Source organism: Copidosoma floridanum, unplaced genomic scaffold, assembly GCF_036245765.1.
Source record: "Copidosoma floridanum isolate Cflo_tuat_1 unplaced genomic scaffold, Cflo_Japanese_pri ptg000004l, whole genome shotgun sequence".
Taxonomy (NCBI): Eukaryota; Metazoa; Arthropoda; class Insecta; order Hymenoptera; family Encyrtidae; genus Copidosoma; species Copidosoma floridanum.
This window is the reverse complement of record NW_028321881.1, coordinates 8,662,359-8,684,258: the sequence shown is the minus strand read 5'-3', so window position 1 is coordinate 8,684,258 and position 21,900 is coordinate 8,662,359. Positions and strand designations below refer to the sequence as shown.

The 21,900-nt window shown below is 32.4% G+C and overlaps 1 protein-coding gene across 1 annotated transcript in view; it reads right to left on the bottom strand.

Annotated features, from left to right (window-relative positions):
- Positions 1-21,900, bottom strand: part of LOC106640118 (histone lysine demethylase PHF8) — a 348,393-nt gene that overhangs the window by 269,677 nt on the left and 56,816 nt on the right. Inside the window, exon 7 of the mRNA XM_089595795.1 lies at positions 11,431-12,230. Within this exon, the coding sequence (XP_089451921.1) occupies positions 11,431-12,230 (800 nt within the window). The remainder of the gene's footprint in view (positions 1-11,430; positions 12,231-21,900) is intronic.

Below are 21,900 nucleotides of genomic sequence, written 5' to 3'. Positions count from 1 at the left end.
CTTTTTTTTGTGTTAAAATCGTGAATCTCGAAATGGGATAGAGATATTACTATGATTTTTTATCTTACATATAACTGGACTAGGTGTACAGGAAAACTCTAGAAAATAGCGTAATATCGTGATAAAGGGTTATAATTTGTCAAAAATATTGAAAAATTACTAGGAAAATAAATTCGCTATTTCGTTTTCAATAACATTTATTCAAAACTAACTATGAACGAATTTTATAGTCACTCACAACGAATCTGAGGTTACTTTTTGTGAAATTAAAGTGGTTGATCCTATATAGTGCACAAAAAACGAGAAGTTCAAAACAATTTGATTTTAACTATTTTAGTTGCCATTGTCTAAATTTTTTAAAACAAATTCAAGGTGAAACTCATAACTTTTAAAATTGTCTATTTAATATGGCTGACGGAATCCTGAATTTTTCTAACTAAAAAACAAAATTAATTTTTTGTAATGAAAAAAGAACATAATCAACTATTTTCATGTGCTAGTGTCTCCAATCTAAGAACATACGTATAGTCTGAGCTAAGGATTGCGTATTAATACGATTCTACTAGCGTAGTAGCAGTTTCAGTATATGGTTATAAAAAAAAAAAAATTTTTCTACAGTTTTTATTCATGCATATTGGTACGTCCTGATCAATTTGTATAAGAAAATAAGACATAAAAATTTAAGAGCGGCATTGGCTCAGTGGTAAGCGTGCTTGTTACTGATACAAAGCTGTTCTAGGATTTGTGGGTTCGATTCTCGGTAAATGCAGACTTTTTATAAAAGTGTTTTCATCGGGAAAAGTTCCTGTGTAACCCCGGCTGTTTCGGGGCGGGTTTTTGCGTGGAATCTTCCTCCAGAATAATTCCAGGGTTTTTTCCTTATCCCACAGGTCCTCAGGCCTGGGTGAATGCGAAACAGTGTTAGGGCTTATAGGTAGGGGTAAGCGGATCCGATGCGCCAGGCAGAGATCGCCAACCTTACCGACGAGGAGTGGTCCTTGAAACATGGGGCTTCTCTGGGGATGCTAATTAGCCTGGATCCGATGCTTTGGCAAAGCGTGCTGGCTTAACCAGCGAGAAGTAGACGTCCTGAAATATAGAGTCCTCTTCGGGGAAAGGCTACACAGTGGCGAGAGGACATAATGCACCGTTGGTGCAGAGAGTGTCAGCTTAACTGGCAAGGTGTTTTACCAGAGATACTCGCACTGTGCCCATGGATTGGATATGACATCAGTAAAAGGGTTGGAAAATGGGTGCGGCAATACACCCCCACACATAGGTCGTAAGTGGGTGGCCCCGGCGACTTTACCTAAGAGCCGTCACGATGACCCGGTAAAAAAAAATAATAATAAATAAATAAATAAAAAAAAAAGGAAAAAAAAATTTATGACATTAAAGTGCATAAAACAAATTAATATAGGAAAAATTTTCAATTCTAATAACCATATACTTTACCTGCCACCACACTAGTTGTATCTTATTGAATGCTGAAATTATAACTCAGCAAATGCTAGTAACGCAAATAATTTAAGTAGAGTCAGTAAAATAATTTTAGAGTAAGAATAATCTAGTTTTGCTGTAGCATTTTATCCTCGTTAAATATTCTTACAATCAATAATATAATATTCGCATGAGGAGTAAACCATATAGTAATAATCAAGCATTGCACTAAATATTGCTTGGTTCAAGTTTCATCAAAATATCTTCAATTAATCATGTAGTAATGATATGACCGATTTAGAGACTAAGACTTATAGAGAGTACACTGACTGTTATTAAAAAAAAATATTACTCACTGTTTTGGTTGTTAAAATATCTATTAAACATGTTTATTTAACTTTATTACTGAGAAGTGTGTGTACTGCTTACATATAGACATAACTATCTATATAAAGACACATTCTTAATTTATTACCTTACAATTAAGAAACTAATTAATTTTGAGAACTCCTTCTCATCCCATTCTTGGTATGTCATAAATAATAATAGATAAGTTGGTAGGTTTTAATGCATATGCAATATTAAATTTTTAAGAAAAATGCTATATCTGTGAACAAAAAAAGGAAAATATTAAATTTATCAATGTTCTATCGTATGTTAAGATATTTCAATTTTTCTTGCATAATGAAAAAACAGTTTTTGTTTCCAATTATTTAATATCAAACCTTCAGTTTTCATCTGAATACATAGTATATCAGATATTCTGCCTAGCAGTTGTCTCTAACATAGTTTTCACCCTACTGAAAAGTGACCTAAGCCTCGCGATATGATACACAATGAATTTTTTTGTTTATTGATCAACAAATCATGTACCGCAAGTCGAGTGTGTGTGCTCAATGAGCAGTTATAATGTTTTGGAGCATTTATTAAAAGCATAATTAACATCAGATATTCAGTGTAGTATTTCTTTATTACTAAGTTGGTAATATACTAGTGGTGAATCAAAGATAAAGATACAAATATTTTCGTTCCGTGTGTACAAGTAGTGACTCCCCTAGAAAAGCTGGTGATCATCGGTCAAGATATTGTTACCAACATTTTGTTGCTACTTGGCCATTCTGATAGACAATTACGTATAATTATACGCATGCCTACTGCCTGCTGCAGCCTTCACTCACCCTGCCGTCAGTATATATGTAGCAACCCCTCCCCCACTCGTATCTCTTTGCACTGCCATGGTCGGAATCCCTAGCCATGGAATATAATTAATTTTTATTATACTGAGTATTACTGTTGTTTTTTATTTTGATCAATGTTGTTATTGTCATTTTTATCAATATTATTATTCATTCATTTACTTTTTTTCCATATGATAATCTCACAGATATTGAGATAATAAGCAGAGAGCTAATAAAGTTTCTTTTTATTTCAGATTTAGCAAGGTTTAACTCATAGTCAGTTATTATAATAACTTTATTAAAGAACTTAAGATAAAAAATATTAGGTAATCTATTTACTTAAGTTTTGAAAGAATATATTAATATCGTGAAAATACTTTATGATATGTAATTGTACTTATTTCTTATTTTTCTCAGGTGCGTTTTTTCTGATTTAAAGATCAGAATGGATTCTGCAATTGAAGACCCACAAAATTAAAAATTAAAAATAGACAACAGCAAATTTTGCAAATGCAAAATTGCGCATCGCAAATGCAGTCATACATCAACAAAAAAAAATTAAAATAAGTTTTGGAACTGAAAATTTTCCTGCAACTTCTGCTTTTTATGACTAACCAAATAATATTTTATGTTACAAATGCTTTGCAAATCTAAGAGCTAGAAAACGCCAACGATGTCAAAATAATAGCTCCGCAAGCTCTAATTAGGCTACAGTAGTTGATGTGACAGAATATGCACCGTTATAAATCGATGATTCAGAACTTTCTCAAACTCTTTCTGAAATTCAATAGACAAAACGTAATGACAACATACACCCAATCATCAAATGAATGAACCCAATTCTCACAAGACTCAAGCCAAAATTCGACCTCCAATTAATAATTCCAAATAATAATTCCAATTTCGATTAAAAATATGTACCCTATATCAAAGAATAACTTCATCTGATATACTTGACTCCTCAGAATTAACTTTAGATGAACTAGAAATTTTTTTTACGGGATCTTATTAACTAAAACAGACTATTTTGTACTTAGGGAAAATGCTAGACGATGTCAATAGTTTGACTGTAAGTTTTTTAAAAGCAAGTGAGATTTTAAGTAAATCTGAACAGTGAAGGTGTTAATGTTGAAGGATGCTATTAGAGGATACTGTTACAACTGTGCAAAAGGCTTAAGAACAATTGGACGTTGCTCACATGCTGCTGCGCTTTTATATCATTTATCACCTGGCAGATACTTATCAGACGTCATGAAGCCCGCTAAAATACTGATAATTTTTTTTAGCATACGTAATGAGTACCTTATTGTCGACGAAAACAGTGACGAAGATTAAGAATTCAAATTAATTGAAAGGTATTATTTTTGTCCATTTTAAGGAAAGATAATATTGTAAAACATGACGTTATGACGTTTATATTTATTACAGCTTACGTTATGGACACTATTTTGATTAGAATGTTGGAACTTCAAAAATAGATGTGATGATTTCAGCTTGCTTTTCTAAGACTATCCTTTATTGATTTACAAAAATTAAAAGACCTATTTAAAAAATTATTCAACACACGCCAAGAATTAGACCGTGAAATTAAAATTTACCATTCGTAAAAATCGACAGTGTTATAGGTGCTAAGGCAAGATTCACTGAATTCCTTGTATCTTGCTCGGGAAACGTAATCGTTCAATGAACCGCTGTAAACGAACCGAAGATATACGCATACCTGCTGAAATGTAATAATGTTTTTATGTAGAAAATAGGTAATTTTACTTTTTCTCATTTTTTTTAACATTACAGACCAATGGAAAAAGTTAAAAAAATTACACGAAAATTGTATTTTTTCTGCTCCAGAAGTTGATAAGATAAAATTTTATGCAATAGCTTAAGTAGATAATCCAAATTATAATTTAGAGTTAAACTAATGTATTTAAAGGTTGCGATAACTTTCGATTATCTTTAAAAAATTTTTTTAAATAGCAGTTATATTTGCTATCCTTAAAAAATTTTTTTAATTTTTTGGATACCCAGAATTTAAGAAAAAAATTAAAAGACGATGTTTCATAGTGAAAAAATAATTTTAGAGTTTTTCTTTATTGTTCGACATGGCACAACTCAGGAAAAAAAATTCAAAGTGTATGAAAATGTATTTTTTTTCTGTCCTACGAAATAAAATACTAAAATTTTATGCAGCAGCTTAGGTTACTGGTCAAAATGACTGACTTTAAAGTTTTTAACATTTTTTAAAATGCCGCAACACCGGTAAAATTTTTAGAAAATACATTAAATAATGAATTTTTCCCGTTTTACAAAATGAAAAAATATATATTTATATCTTTCCATATTTTATAGTAATTAGGATATAACTTACCACATGTCTCCCCACAGCCCCTAAATACCGCATTGTGGTCGCCTAACTTGATTTTTGTAGCCCCTTCACGACCACACCGGGACAATGTCGATTATTTCCACACTGCCATATAAGGCAATAACATTAGCTTTATAGTTTTTAATAACGTTAAAAAACTTTTTTCCTTCACAACAGATAGAATTTATTTGCTATGTAAGTCATTTTAATAATATGTTTTTACGCTGTTTTAAATTATAAGGTCTTGAAAAGATCTTTAAAAACTAATATTATTATACAAATATCTTAAATTTTGACATGCATGTCTGGTATAACATTTTATATTCACATGTTAGTGTACAATTTCAAAATTTTAATAAAATAATAATAAACGTTGTGATTGTCACTAGTATTCCTGTACAAAAATTTAAGAAATGTCACTTTTTTGTACCCAACGTTGCAGAAAACAACAAAAATTAATACTTCAATTATTAGTTTTGTTAATAAATTAGGCATGGTTTTGAACTATACTTTAACCAATCATAAATATTATTAAATAACATTATACTGTAAAATCTCTTTCTGCACAACTTTTTTTATTTTACTGGAACGATCACATTTAATTTATATAAATATACTTTATTTTGCACTTTGATAACCTTACATCGCTATATAGAATTGTCCGTTGGTAAATATACATATATGTATAAACGATCTGTCAAAACTGTCAAAAGTGATTTACAGTAAAAAAAAAGAAAACTTTACTTACCAGATTCCATTTAGTTATTCTTTCTGCTTTATATAATACTAAAACTTTTTTGTAACTTACAATTGTGTACTATTGCAAAATTTGTCATACGTACCAGAATTTCTTACTATTACAACTATAGCTTCAACTTTCGAATGAAGTCCATCGGGTAGGAGATCTTTACTTATATATTCTAGTGCAGTCAATTCAAAATTTTGTTACTAAGAAAACAAGTATATTCATTATAAGTAGATGGTATGACTTAAATATTAACAGAATATTTTTATTAGATTTTCAATGTCTTTATTTTTCCTTTTCGAATCTTCAACAACAAATTATAAAAAAATCCCTGACCCCATACCAACTACCACACACACACGTATGTATATACATTATTTAGGTTTTATATTTATTATACTATCTAACTACAATAAGACATAACTTTCCCGGTACTATTTTATATTTCGATTTCTCTAGCATTGTTTAGCTTACAGTGTGATGTATTATTATTTGCATTAGGGTATTGCAACGAAGTACAGTCAGTAGAGCTTGCAATATCTTTGTCTAAGTGCAGTTCGTAATTGTTTTGAATAACAGTACTATTTGAGTCATCAATAGTATAGTCCGGTATAACTTTTTGTTGTAAGGTAATTTTCTTTCTCTAAATCGCGTTATATTATCCTCAATTTCAACCTTAACGTCTTTTTCTTCATTTTTAGCAACCTAAAACATTGATGTGTATCAGTGTATATAATATATGCATGATCTAAGGGTATGTTAGTAAAGGACACATTAAATTTATTTTTCCGACCTTGGGCGTTTTCGAGGGTTGGGGGTGCCCTCAGTAGGAAAAATAGGATTCACGACATAAGCGCCATCGCTTTATGGCTACCTTACGTCCCTCGGGCCATACAATAGCCCAGGAGACGATGGCATTTATACAGCTTTTATGATTTTAGGTGGGAGTCGAAACTGACCTATTTATAAAAAATACTTACAATTCGTTTTGTAACTGTAGAAATCTTGAAAAAAATTTGTATGAATACATTTTAACATGTTGATACTGATAAAATAATTCTTAAATGGTTTATGGGCTTTTTCACAATAAAAACTTAATATTTTAAAGTTTCAAATTAAAACATAAAGACTGCAACTGCATGCGAAAAATTTAATTTTTACTATAACAAATATTAATTTTTTGAACAATAACTTATAAAAAAATTGTTTTTTATCATGAATTCTAGTAATAGTTAACATATAAATATAATTAGTATTTTAACATCTACCGACATTATTTTTTATCAACCATTAATTTGTTCCTATACTAAATCATAATTATTTGACTTAAAAGTACAGTTTGCTAAGATATTTGGCAAAAAAGACTTATTTGTATAATAAATATAATCAGCTTCGATTTTAGTGACTTTTGGTACTCTGCTACTCTATCTCAAATTCAATACATTCAAATCACTGACTATTTGATTTAAATTTTCCAATATATCATCATCCTGATTTTTTGGTTCTTCTTTGAACACTGTTACCGAGCCACATACAAAAAAGTCTCAAAACTATGTAGATAATAAATATTCAATGATGAGAAGTTGAGTTTCTAGTGAATCAAGACCTAAAAATGTATAGAAACTTAACTGCAATTGATTATTAATTTCAGGGGATCAGAACTGACATTTCCAGCTTTAAAGCTCTTGGATTGTCCACGAACGAGACACATTGACTTGTCCTCTTACACAGCATCTGTCATTGCCAAATAGTATAAGAAAGTATAGTTTACGTACCTATTCAAGTAAACCAGTGGCTGCTTTAGGAGAGGGTCGGAACTGACAAAAGTATTCGTACACACGAAAAACAAGAAATAATTTACTCGCCAGTCCCAGTGATTTTAATTTTTAGCGGCATTGGCCAGTAAACTTTTTAAGTGATAGTATGTTATTCAAAAAATTACCATGAGGGGGCGTTAGAGAACTACATTGAGCGTTTTACAAAGCTATTTCTATGTTTATCATAATATTCATATAAATGGAGGGACAAAAATAATGCATTATACGCTATTACTTATTTGCTGAAAGCATGTGTAACTTCAGTATGAATGTAATTTATTATAACTCAAGTTTATAATCTAGGTTCCAAAATTCCGGAAAAAAGCTTCATTTTTGTATGCGAGAGTCTTTTGTTTGAAAAGTTGAGTTTTGAACAGGGGTCGGAACTGACATTTTTAGGTGATTTTTGCAATTTTCTTCGTTAAAGGGACAAGAAATCGGTTATATCCGTAATTAATCGAGAATTCATAACATTTAACATGCCTTGGCACTGCAAGCATAATTAATTTTAGTTTTAAAACGTCGTAAGAGCTCTGGTAACGATTTGAGCCAGTTACGGCAGAATCACCCATATATATATACATAAAGTTAATGTGCAAATTATCAAAAGAAATAAACACATCCAAATTTTTATATTAGTGGACATTACTTTCTTGTAACATATTTGTATGCCAATAAAATGGTGAAAGTATGCGAACGTTGTAAGAGTATAAATAACATGAAAAAAAAATTATATTTGAATAAGTACATACATTTACGAAAATTTTTTTTATCTGAATTAATCACGCAATAAGAGTTGGTGTTTTGATCATTTGTTTTACAAAATAAATTGAAAGTTATTATTCGTTTTCCAAGAAGAGTACGATAGAATCAGAATAGTCTTGTTTGTTGTAGCTCAAAAAATTAAGAATCTGTTTTAAAAAGTAGGTTTATTCAAAATCTATTCTCCAATTATTATCAAGTAAAAATTGTATTCAGAAAAAGTGGACTTTTCATACGTTACGTTTCTTGAAATGTTGGAACACGTCTCGTGGCAATGCATTGTTTTGCATTATATTATTATTTTTACAAACAAATGGGATCAACGAATGTTTCTTATACTATTACGAAAGAAACATCAGAATCTGAAAAAAAAATTATAAAAGTGGGAGATTTATGCAAACAATTTATTAATATTGCACGTTTTCTTAGCCAAAACTTTTTTATATTTCAGACCTATATTTCGTTCACAAATATTTTTTTTATCATGCAGAAAAGCATTGAATAATAAATAATTGTGAGAGATAGCTGGCAAAGCACATAAAAAGATGAAGCTCCACTAGCGTGTATATATACTAATGATCCTCCACCCCTTGAAAGCTTCATGCGCCAATCACCAACTACTTTAACTTAAAATAAAAGCCTTTCTATCAAATGTACAAAATAGAAGGATATGTAGTATTTAAATTTTTTCACAATAGTGTGCAGAAAACACCTATTTTCCGCACACTTATTGCGAAAAAACTTGTACGCAACTCGTGCGGGACGATTTCCCGCACTCGTGTGATAGACTCACACTCGTGGCCCGTGACGGTAACTCGTGCGAGTCAATCACGACTCGTGCGGAAAGTCGTCTTTTCCGCACTTGTTACGTAAATGACTATTGTATTGCTTCGCGCTGGATGAATTGATGTAAATTTATATTAATGGATCAAATTTTTTCTAGTTTTTAACAGGAAATACAATGCTCACAGTGAGCATGAATCAAAATATGTTTATCATACTCATGATTTTTTGAAGTATTCATTGTCTAACCCAGATATTCCAAGAAAAACACTAAGAGCTATACAATTAGGTCTACAGATTGTAATAACTTATTAAAGTACATAAAATTTGAAATATTGTTGAGCTTGTCGTTTGATCAATTACAAATATCAACATTTTTAATCGTTGGTACTTGTTTGCTGCATTTAGTTGCAATTGAATTAAAAAAAATTTTTTTTTAACTTAGAAAATCTGTTTCCCACTTTATTAATTAATACGTTTTTTAGTTTATAGTATATTTTTGTAATTGTTTGCTAGCAAATATTTATTTTATTTTTATTTCAAAATTTTGACGCAATTTTTAATTATTTTTTTGTTGAATTATAAGGTTCTTTAAAGGTTGTAGTACTATTGTAAATGTATAATTGCCTTCTTACTTTGAACCTCTAAAATAAAAGAATTAATACGATAAACTTGACCTTGTTATTTTAAATCTTATATTAATTGGCATTAATTTGTCTAATTTTTTTTATCTTTTGTATACAGAAAATACATTTTGATGTTTGGTAATTAATTTATGTCCGTAGTTCATATACGTTACAAAATTGAAATAAACTACATATTTTTTGTGTATTGTAGGAGTACTTCTAGAATTCAATACTTATTAACCTTTTTATCGTATTAAATATTTTAAAAAATTTTTATTCTACTACAGTTGATCTTTTAATCAATTTAACATATGAATATTGTGATGGAGCTGACGTCTATATGAGTCATGTTTAATAAATAAAGATTTGTAGTATTCAATTTTACAGTTATTCAATATTCAATAAATAACTCCCTTAACAAAACAAATTTCAACCCAAAATCTTGCAAAAAAGCTAAAATTTAGGTTATTCAAATATCCGAAAAAATCCATTCCCTACCAAAAAAAAATTATGTTTGCAATCACGGTTCTTATTTACTATATTGTAAAGGCAGATGTTTATACATACAATACTTGTTTTTAAAGCTAGATAGTTTTTGTTAATTAAATAATATCAATTTTTGAACTTTGTTCAGTTTTCAGTAAATTAAAAATTTTATCTCTGGAAAGAGTGGAGATGAATTAGAAGGGCATTACTCAAACAGGGAAATTAAAGGAGAAGCTGCTAAGAGCAGAGGGAGGTAAAAGGGAGCAAAGGAAAGCAGAAGGGAGCTTGCTCAGGTATAATTGGATCAAAAACTACGTGAAAATAAGCAAATAAGTATGTGAATTCGATGAGAGCTAATAGGAAGTGAGAGGAAGAAGGGGAAGTTCAGACTCACTTTTGTCTGTACAACTATTAAATGTAGAGAGATATGTACTACGCCGACCTCCTGCGTACTTCGCGCACTAACGCGATATATATATACATATGTACATGTATAAAACTCAAATATATTTACAAAGAAAATTTATTTTCGTAATATAAGAAAGTTCTGGCTTAAAAAACGTACAATAATAATTAACTATTTGCATATATCTTCCATTATCATAATTTTTCAGATCCTGACATTCCATCCACAATAATGTGAGGAACATTAAACGATTTCACTTGTTTGTCAAAGTAACGATATGAGCCTGCATAAAACGGGTCAGACAACCAATGCTACAAAAAGTTGTATTACTGCCTTAATGATTTAAATAAAGTGTACTTATAGTAGGTCCTAAATTTTCATTGCTTGTTTCTTTTTTTTAGCTTTTCTAGTTTCTCATGCATAAGTAGAGAAAGACTTGTATAAGAGAGTTGCACGTATTGCTCCTAAAAAAATAATCTCATAAGAGCAAGGTATCATTGCAACTAAAATCGAAATTATATGGTTAAATGATTATGTACAGCTGCAGTTACCACACACATAAAATTATTTAATTATATTAAAAAATCGTTGACGCTAAATTTTCTTTTATAGACACGTATGTTAAAATTTTTTAATAGTTTTTGGTCGTAATTTTTTCTATTTATAAAATGAATTCCATCAATGACAAGTAAGAAATAAAATTTAATAATGAACTATTTAATACACCTAACATACGATATTATGTATTAAATAAGAGCCAAATCTTTTTGAGGTAAATGTGAATAGTGCAATGGACTGTATAATGTAATATGACAAATAACTTACGCTACACTGAGTTTTGTATCTGGAACTGATGCATATGCAGATGCCTCGATCAATTCTTCAATACCGTTTTTTCGAACATTTATGGAATCTTCAAACTTATCGGTACAAAGTAGATATTCTTTCTTGTTAGAGACATAGTACTTGGTAGATTTAGTTTTTGGTACTTTACAAATAGTTAATTTATTATTATCACTGTCATTACTACCATCATGAAAGTCATATACTGAAGTAGTTTGTCTCCATGGTAATTGACTTCGTGTTTTCAAAACGTGATTCACTTTGAAGTTGTCCATACACTCATTGTTACTTTGTGTACTGCTAACTGATTCTTTATCATCTAATTTAAATCTATTGTGCGCTATTTTTGATTCTTCACGGCAAACTATTCTATTTCTTCTTATTGAAACATTCTTAAAGTGTATTTTATCTTGCAAGCGTTTAAAATCATAGGTTTTCTGAGGACTATGGTTTTCAGTGATGCTTGTTTGGTGTAAGAGTCTCTTTTCAGGTTGCTTATTTGCCGCGACTGAAGTTAAAAGTTGAGAATCATTGGTTGATTTTTCCACTGAATCTTTAGTTTTTACCTCATCGTTAACATTTGTCATAGAATCGATTACTTTTGAATTCTGTTTACACTGATTGTAGAGTTTTTTTTTCCTTCTTTCACTTTCACGCTCTGGCTTAGGTGGGTTAATCGAATTTAAAAGTCTATCTGCACTTCTGATTTCTTTTGTTAAATCTTTCACTAGTTTGTGACTGTTTATTGTTGTTGGTATTTGGTTTCTGCTAAACATATTATACTGAAATGAAAAAAAATGTGTATATGCGATAATGATAACAAGTTAAAGTTAATAAAAAAAGATGTGTTCATCTTTATTACCAATTAATTGTCTGATATAAAAACCTCTTAACACTTACTTTACAAAAAGTTACTATAGACTCTTACTTCTTAATTACTGTTCTTAATGATAGTCTTATCAGAAGAAATTAATTTTTCGAAAAAATAAAAAAACATTTTGTTATATTAAAATAAAGTTTATACTTAAATAAACCAGTAGACAGCAGGTGCTTTGGTACCCAAGTATGAAGTTATACTTCTAAAAAATTAAATGCAGACAATAAAATTATAAATACAAATAAAACCACTAAACCGTAGTAGGAAACACATTGTGGCTCACAGAGATAGCGCAGTACGTACCAATGAAAAGAAAGAAACGAAGTAAGAATAAGGCAAAAGAAACCTGCTAGAACAAAGAAGGCTCAAAAAAAAAAAACGCTAGTAAGGAGCAAAAGAAAGGGAAAAACAGATAAGCAGGAGAAGGACTGGTAACCATAACCTCAAACTATAGGTTTGAGAAAAGAAGGATAGTGGGGATATGCTAAAACAACTAAGGCAAAAACAAGAAAGTGAGAAAGCAACCAGATTAAGTGCAAAATCCCAGAAGCCAACAGAACAGCTGAAGCTGTACGAGCTCGACAACTTCAAACTCAAGGTAAGCAGTACAAAAGAGACAGAAGAAATGGACAAGGCGGCAAAAGACAAGCTGACTAAAACACTGACGAAAATAAAAGAAGAGTTAGGAAATGTAAGCAAAGCAACAAAAAACGCAAAGGAGGACACGGAAAAACGAAAGATGACATCAAGGAATTAATTAAGAAATAAATGCGAAAGAAGACTGAAGAAAAAAAGAGAGGAGGACAGGCCGGAATGATCAATGCAAAAGTAACAGATTATTGAAAGACTGCAAAGACTGGAAGAGGAGAAAGAGAGGAAAGATAGAGGAGGCAGTAAAATAAACATTATCATAAAAGGACTGAAAATTATCAGAACTCACTTAAGAGGAGAAGTCAGCATGCAAACTCTCTCATAAGACGAGGAGCGTCTATGTTCTGGCAATGCTCGACGTCAAGAATGCCTTTAACTCGGCAAAATGGTCCGGCATAATGAGGGCCTTAAGGCACCGGAATGTACCGGACTACCTGAGAAGGATCCTGGACAGTGATCTCCAGGACCGAGTACTCCGGTACGATACAAAATATGGACTGAGAGAGAGGCGTCAGACGTCGGGAATCGCGCAGGAATCTGCACTTGAACCCAATCTCTGGAACCTGGAGATTATTCAAACCTATAATGTCTCCAGTGGAATACCAGGAGACATGTCTAGCTAGAGCATAACCTGCTCCAACACTTCAGAGTTTTGTGGCCGTTTAACCATCCGGCCAGGTGCCGTCAGAGAATTTTCTACTTCAAATACAAGCCAGGGAAGACAGCCCTGAGAAGTACGGGCAGCCACAACGACCTTCTTCTCAGTGTTTGTCCCAACGGCATACCTACATAAAAGGTATTCTTTAGGCCCAGTTTTCCGACTAACGATGAGCCGTTGGTTATCCGGAGAACTACCTAAAAACGAGATATTCTTTGGTCAGCGGCGTACCTTCCTCCAGCATGGTCTTCATATACAGAGACTCCGAGGTTAAGAGTCAAGCTACCCACAGCCAGCTCTCCATCATCAAGAATAATATTAAAAAATAGCTGGAAGTTTCACCACTGTCCCTGTTCAGAGCCATTATAAGTATTTACGTACCCTACTTAACCATCAATCTCATTGGTTCTCTTGAGGGCCACCTAAGTTTAAACTACCTTGCCAACAAATACATTTTTACTACCATTTTCAGAAGCGATTCGTCGACTAAAAGACTATGTTAATTAAAGACGACCACTATTAAATCAAGTCAGTCATTCACTGGCAGTCGTCACGAGCAGAGTTGTTCTTCGCAAGGCTGGAAACCCCAGTGACCGATGGCCCTATATTATCCTTTCGACTCTAAGCATTCAACCAGGGATCACCGATCCTCTCCAAGGTTTGCGCCGGGTAAACCTAACAGCTATGAAGGAAAAAAAAAACTTGAGCCAACGGGATAGTCTCTGATGGGCAAGCATCACGAACCAATCTCCTCATCTTACATTGGAAAAAAGTTAGGCAGGCGGACTTACCAATGTATGTACGGACTGTAAGCGGCGCACCCAAACGCTTGGCCCGTCTGCTCTCCCACTTTGGGTAGGCAGACTACCCAAGCTGAGCGAGCAGCAGCACCAAGCGCTTGGTCGAGCACACAAACCAACAGTTGGGCTGGCGTACTTACCAATATTACTGTGAGCGGCGCACCCAAGTGCTTGGGCCGTCTGCTCTCCCACTTTGGCTGGACGCAGACTATATATATAGTATTGTAAGTATACCCAAGATCGGCGAGCAACATCAGCAACATATAGGCACCAGGTCGTTCAATCAGATCAATCTTCCCAAACCCGTGTGCAGATTGAGTGTATATTATGCATTGAAATTATAAGAAAAGCTAATAGAAGTGTTAGACATGGAAGATGAGATGGACCATGATGCTGGCATGCGTCCTACACTTGACAACAACATTAGTATTTGTAAGTAGGTGTGAGATTATGTATTAATCATAAGTATGTGTATTTTTTATTTGTTTATAGGCCTCAGGTGTACGTAGGTACAAAAAACAGGTACGCGATGTATACTGTTTTTTGAGATTATTCGTGGAGACGTTTTACTGCGCATGAATAAAAAATTTATACACAAAAAATTAAATCATTATTTAATATTTCCCTTCATATACCTAAATTCTTATAAAGTAGTATATTAGATTATTAATTTTCACATCAAAGAACTACTAATATGTCTATGCAGACACCGTGTATATAAGTTCCATGACTTGTTTTATCCAAGAAATCATTTATTTTTAATTGAGGTTACCAAAACTAGTGGGCCATTACAATCTGCTTAATAAGTAATAATAGCCAATAACCTTAACAGTTGACGTTTAATTTTATTTATTCATTCTATCAAACTCATGGAAAATTGCCGTAGAATCGTATAAATAACTTATATACGTTTACTTATACTATACACCTGGTGCTTGATGCTGCTGCTCGCCAATCTTGGGTAGTCTGCCTACCTAAAGTGGGAGAGCAGACGGCCCAAGCACTTGGGTGCGCCGCTTACAGTAACATTGGTAAGTCCACCTGCCTAACTTTTTTCCAGTGTAGATCAACAAAGCAAGTGAGTCTGCAAGAAAAAGGTGCTTTAGACACCAACGTCTTCGACGTCATACCAGGAGACGTTGGGAAAGATCTTTACAACTAGCTCCAAAACTTCGGACGTTGTAATTTTTCTCCCAATCAATCTGGGGCTTTGGCAGTAGGCCAGAGAAGATTGCCCTGAGGTATCAAGGTAGTCACAATTGCTGTAAACATCAGTCAAGAAAGAGTTTACTTAAGAGGCTCACCGGTCTTATTTAGAGCCATCGGACGTCGAACTACTTTGCCAACAAATATATTAGAACTTAACAAAGTTGACAGAAAACAGCCCTTAGGGGTCACAAAGGTTTTAAGCATGCCAAAAGTCTCAAGAGGGTAAATTGGAAGGAAAATTTTAAATATATCTAATGAATACAATTTTAGTCATCAAGAAACTGACGCAGAAAATTTATCAAGATTGGAACAGCAGCGTATTAATCGACAAATAAAAATCGACAAACTTTTTAAATCTTTCAGATTTTTAAATAAGTAAAAAATGTCTTTGTATTTTTGTGGAGATAAAAAATGTAGAAATTAAGCTCCACGACTTTGTTGCTCTGGTAATAAAGTTGTGAGATGAAGGAGAAAAATTTTTTTTTTAACACATATTTTTTGGGAGTTTTAAATCTTAACAGCTTAAAAAATAGCCCTTTTCTTAAATTATACGGGAGAAACTGTTAATCAACGGCCCCTTATGGCCAACGATTGTTTTATGGCATAGGAAAGCACGGTACTTTTTAGCATAAATATATTTTTTTTAATTTTTACAGCTTATTATTTGACCAAATAAACAGTATGGATTCTGAACAAATGTGTTTTTAATAAAAAGATTTTTGTTCTGAGAAAAATCAGAAATAGATGTAAAATTTATAACTGAAAACGTTTTACACTACATGTCAACACACTACGGTGTTCCATTTAGTAAGTCTCGGGCGAAGCCGAGACGGGGGGCCGCTAGTGTATAATATTTTTATGTTGCATAGATATATTGTCACATAAATACTGTGATTTATTCATTTCTTCATATTTTGAAGACGAATAGTCATATTCATTAATATTCAAACTCCTTTTTTTAAATCATTAATGATGAGCATTCGACTATTTTCGTTAGTAATAGATGCAATAAATAGTTAGTAAGGAAATAAGTGTTGTCAAAGCATTTTTGTCCACTGCCTTAAGTTGTTTACAGCACTGTGTTAATCATCGAAAATAGTTCTAATTACCAAACAGTAAGAACTTAGGGGTAGGGTAATAAGTAGTTTCAATATTATAGTTCGTAACACAAGTAAAGCCAAATTAACAGCATCATTCGACACGTTTCTCTTATTAATTACAAAATATCAGTTACCAATGATCAATTACTCAAGGTACTTCTATCTTAATCTCCTATATTTTTATTTACAGCGGAAAGAGAAGAGCATTACGTTATTGAGACAAAAATGCTTCATTATCATTCTTTGATTTTATACATTTTCTTACTAATGATTAATTGCAGTTGTTACCCATGAAATGAATCATGTGCTCAGTGTTATTTAAAAAAGGGATTTTGGTTATAGATAAACATTACTTACTCTTTTTAAGATGTTGATGAAATACCGTATTTATGTGAGGATTCATCCATATAAAATGAAAACAATATAAATAAACATTACAGCAATGTATAGTAAAATTAAAATCTCTTTGTCGATAATAAGCATTATCCTTTATAGTATGCAAAAAAAATCCACCCACACAAGACTATTCTGTTGATGCGTTTGATTTTTAACATTTTGTTTATTAAAAATAAAAAGACTAAAGTGTATTATGTCTTATGGTTACAAGCTCTTGTTTATTAACTAAGACCTTAATAAATTAAAATGGAGAAGACAAGAGCACATTGGATTGTTTCGTTCGAGGTGCTTGATTATTAATTGACATTTTCATTTATTTATTCAGCCCATTTGAAATAAATTATTTCACTTAAATTACATTTATTTCAGATATGGAAATACAAGATCGTATCGGGTCATTTATGTTATAAGCGCTTGTTAATTAACTAACATCGCAATTAATTAAAATCGAGAGCGAAGCCTTAAGCATATTGATTTATTCCGTTAACGGAGTTTGTTTACTTCTTGACATTTTAGTTTATTTAAGATGAAACAACTACAATCTACTGAGTCAGTTTAATGTGAGCGCTTGTTCAATTATTAGTATCATAAAAAACTAGAATCGACAAGACTGAGACGTACTAAACCACTTCTTTGAAGGTGCATATTCATTAATTGCTAATTTAATTTATTTAAGAAAAAAATACGAGAACTACTTGTTCATTTAATGCTCTTGTTTATTTAAAACAAAGAGACTTGAGCACACTAAGTTTTTGGGTCAAAGATGCTTGTTTACTAGTTAACATTATAAATTAGTTATAATTATAATATACACGAGCTTACCAAGTTATTTAATTAACGACGTTAGTTTATCAATTGATATTATTACTAAGTAGAAAAAAAAAGAATTCCATCTCTTGTTACTATTTATTGAAGATTAGTGAAAATGATTGATCTCTATTTCAAGGTTTTTAAAGTGTTAATTAGAATGGAGTGTAACGTACGAAAGTATAGGTGAGACTCTACGCTCCCTGTCCTTAAGTCTCGTAACAAGGGGTCCTAGGGCCAAGAGATGGGAAGAGCAAGCAAGAAAAGTCTTTCATAGCAGTACATTACGAGCCTTAAAGGGAAAACACGTGCGACTTTGCCTTGTAAATGTGGTATCTTGAATAAAGGTCTTTGAGGTAATAAGTGTTGATCATTCTGGTGACGCACCTCCTTACCTATCTTTTTTCTACGTAACAGGAACTATTATTGTTAGTTTTTTACGGACACAAGAAGCTCATGCTTTTTTCCTTCGGAGCTCTTAATTTATAAAAACTGAAGTAAAATTTATTGTCAATAAAGTTTTTATACATATAAATTTATTTTAATAACTATACTAAAACAGTGGCTGTAAAAAAAACCTAGCTTGAGGGGTCTTGGAACCCCTGACAGAAGCAAAACTGCCTTATTTATGTGGCAGCGAAACATTATCTGACAGTAATGGTAAGACTCAAATGTACATAATTATAAAACGTTGTGCCAATTGTCTTAGAATTATGTTCTTATTTGTGAAACTTTTTTAAAAACATAAATTAAGTATAATTTTTTAAGACAATTAAAGTTTTTTCACTTGTGTAACACTATTGCATTTAACAGAAATAATTTTAACGTTTATTTGTTAATCAGAATTGTATAAGATACCAGTTAAAGTTTGGTACCATAGTATGTACACTTCCAAAAATAGGCTGTGTACGACTTCGTCCCTCTTTATGGAATTATCTTTGAAACTGATCGTTTATCGTATGTATAATGAAATTTTTTTTGTAAATTGTTTGTAAAATGTTGTATAACAAATACATAAATTTTCATGTTCTATAAACAGAGACTCGTTCCAAAAAAAGGGACATTTACCTTACGTGCAGTGAGGAACAACCACTGTGTGTATGTACGTATAGTAGTGTAGCTGAGCCGAGCTCTGTCTGCTCTTGCGCGGTCGAGCAGACACTGTACGATAACACATACTATTATACAGGTACTACAGGTACAACTACATGTAATTGTCTGTGCATCTGTGCATGAAAGCGTTTAACGACTTATTAAAATATTTTATTTCAGTATCTTATTCTGCTACGGATTTTACTCTGTGAAGGTATAGGCTTGTTGCTCGTAAAAATAAGCAATAGCTGCAGTAGCTGTTGCTGCATGCATATGTATATATGTATGCACGCATCAGCTGAGTTACAAATGTAAGCGTATTATATTTAAATAGTATAGAGGCTCGCTCATTAGCAAGATGCTCGCCAGCCAGCAGCAGCAACCCTGTACTCTATATGTATAGTTACAATTTACAGCCGCTGGAGGTAGGAGAGAGAGAACACGTAACCATCTCGCAAAATTACATCAGTTTTTGGAAAGTTACTCCCCAAACTGAGATCTCAAACATCCCATAAAAAGGTTTGCTTCAGAAAAAAGCCCAGATGCGATTCAAAGGTATAAAAACCACCAATAACCAGCAAAAACAAAAATCGTTTAAACCACTTGACTACGGCATAACATAAATAACGAGGTATAGATGTGATATATAAACTGTGGAGCGGGCTTGGGTTAACCATACATAAATCACTTAGGGAGGGAAAGTATGAGTAGAGGAACTGGAGTGGAGACTTTTTTGAGCTGTACTCAAGTAGCCCCATAGCCTATGGCTTGCGAGAATTTATTTTACTGAACTCTGCTTTGAGGAGAATGCCGTCCCATCCAGAATTACTGCCCAACAGTCCCTCGACACTAATGCCATCTGCCTCATGGGGGGGGGGGGCATAATCAAAATATCAAGAGAAAAAGCTGCTAACGTGAAAATGGTCGATCTGGCCTTCTATGCCAGATGAGTAAATGCTATATTTTCTGTATTGACAACAGAGATGAGTAGAGAAATTGCTAACGCCAATGCTATGGTGCGAGACCACATTTTTGCACTGATCAGGACAACCCACCATGGTCAGCTGTCGAACCGGGGGCACATTTTTCGGAAATGTTAGACTCTTATCAAAGAGCGTGTGCATACGAAAAGAGAAATTGATTCGCGTGGAAATGAGCATATAGGCGCAAATTTTGGAGGGACCTGGAAGGGATGTACCGAATGTGTGCCTACGAAAAGAGGAGTCAAAATGTCGACTATAGCTATATAGCTGAGCACACAGCCAAAGCAAGTGACGCCACGAGTTTTTTTCTCTTATGACTGTAACCAAGTGTATGCTTGGTATTCAATTGAATACCAAGCATATACACACACATATATATATATATATATATATATATCAATCTTATTTACTTGAATTGGGGAACTAAATGCTCATAATTACATGCACAGACTTTTGGTTTCCAGAAATTTTTTTTTTTATGTATTATTTTTCCTGTACTTTTAATACTTATTTTTAAATCCATTGTTATTTTGAAAAAAATATTTAGCTTTTCTTTAAGGATAGCTGTTCTGTTATAACCACCAACTTATTATTTTTCCTCATTATAATCAATATGAATCGTAGGACAAGCTCTAAAGACTATCAATGAACATATGTGACTTCAAGATCAATCTTTTTTGGAGCTCCAATAGCTAAGATCGCTAAGGCTTATGCCACTTATCGAATCGTTTTGCAATCTTGGGATCAATTTGAACTGTCTGCATATTTTTTTTTTTTTTTTTTTTTTTTTTAATGCAATTTATCATTCTGTTTTAATTTCTTTTATGTATGTTTTGTTTTAACTTATATAATATGTTGTAAACACTTACTTCCAATACGTCCAAATGAATATGTTTTTGATACTGATTCTATTAAATATATTTATAAGTTGATACTTCACGTTGGCAAGGCCATTTTGTAAATTCATTATAATAAAATAATTTCTTGGGATATGAATTCATACATTTTAAAACTCTCAAGAAGTTATAAACATTCAATGTGAGAGAGAAAAGGCACAAGAAGACTCACCTTCATTACAGTAAGGTAGAACATAAATCTTATTACACTTTAATATTTATTTGCATTCATGAATTATATTTCTTAGCTTGTATTAACATTCTTAATTTTTACCTAGTGATTAAAGCCACTTGTAACTTACAGTATGGATTTCGAAGGAATAAAATTGATATTATGTGCAAACAACAAACTTTTTTTCCTGAAATACATAATGACTGGAGTTTTATACAAATAGTTACCATGCAAAATCCTTTTACAGTGCATTATGTTACGTACGGTATCATAAAGGGATGCGTGTGTGCGTCCCCGATGGCCTGGGCCCAAAAGGACAAGGGAATAGAGAAGAGGAGGAATCGGAAAGGAGACAAAAGAAGAGAATAAAGGGAGATGAGCAGGAAACTCGAGAGCAAAAGGTCCAGGCCCACGAGACTAAAATACACGAGCAACTACCCTCAAATGCAGAGGATCCTAATAAAGCATAAGTTAACCATGAGTCACACTTTCATTCATTTTCACACCAAAAATCCCACGTAACAGCTGGTGTCAGAAGTAGGATACATACAAAATTTTTTGCACGGTCTGTCTTGTGCGCGGAAGTCACTTAGTATTGCAAAACAAAAAAAATTTGTTTTTCTTTTAATCAACGTAATAAAATGAAGAAAAGAAGGGAATATATCGCTTATCGCAAAGTGAAAAAAGAGTGTCACAAGTGCCAGACGCCAAATTCAGTGGTTCAACCGTCACAACAGAAGGAATCTAGTGAAGCGGAGAGAGAGAGGGAGAAATATACGAAAAAATTCATTAACACTGCTACCAGATCAGT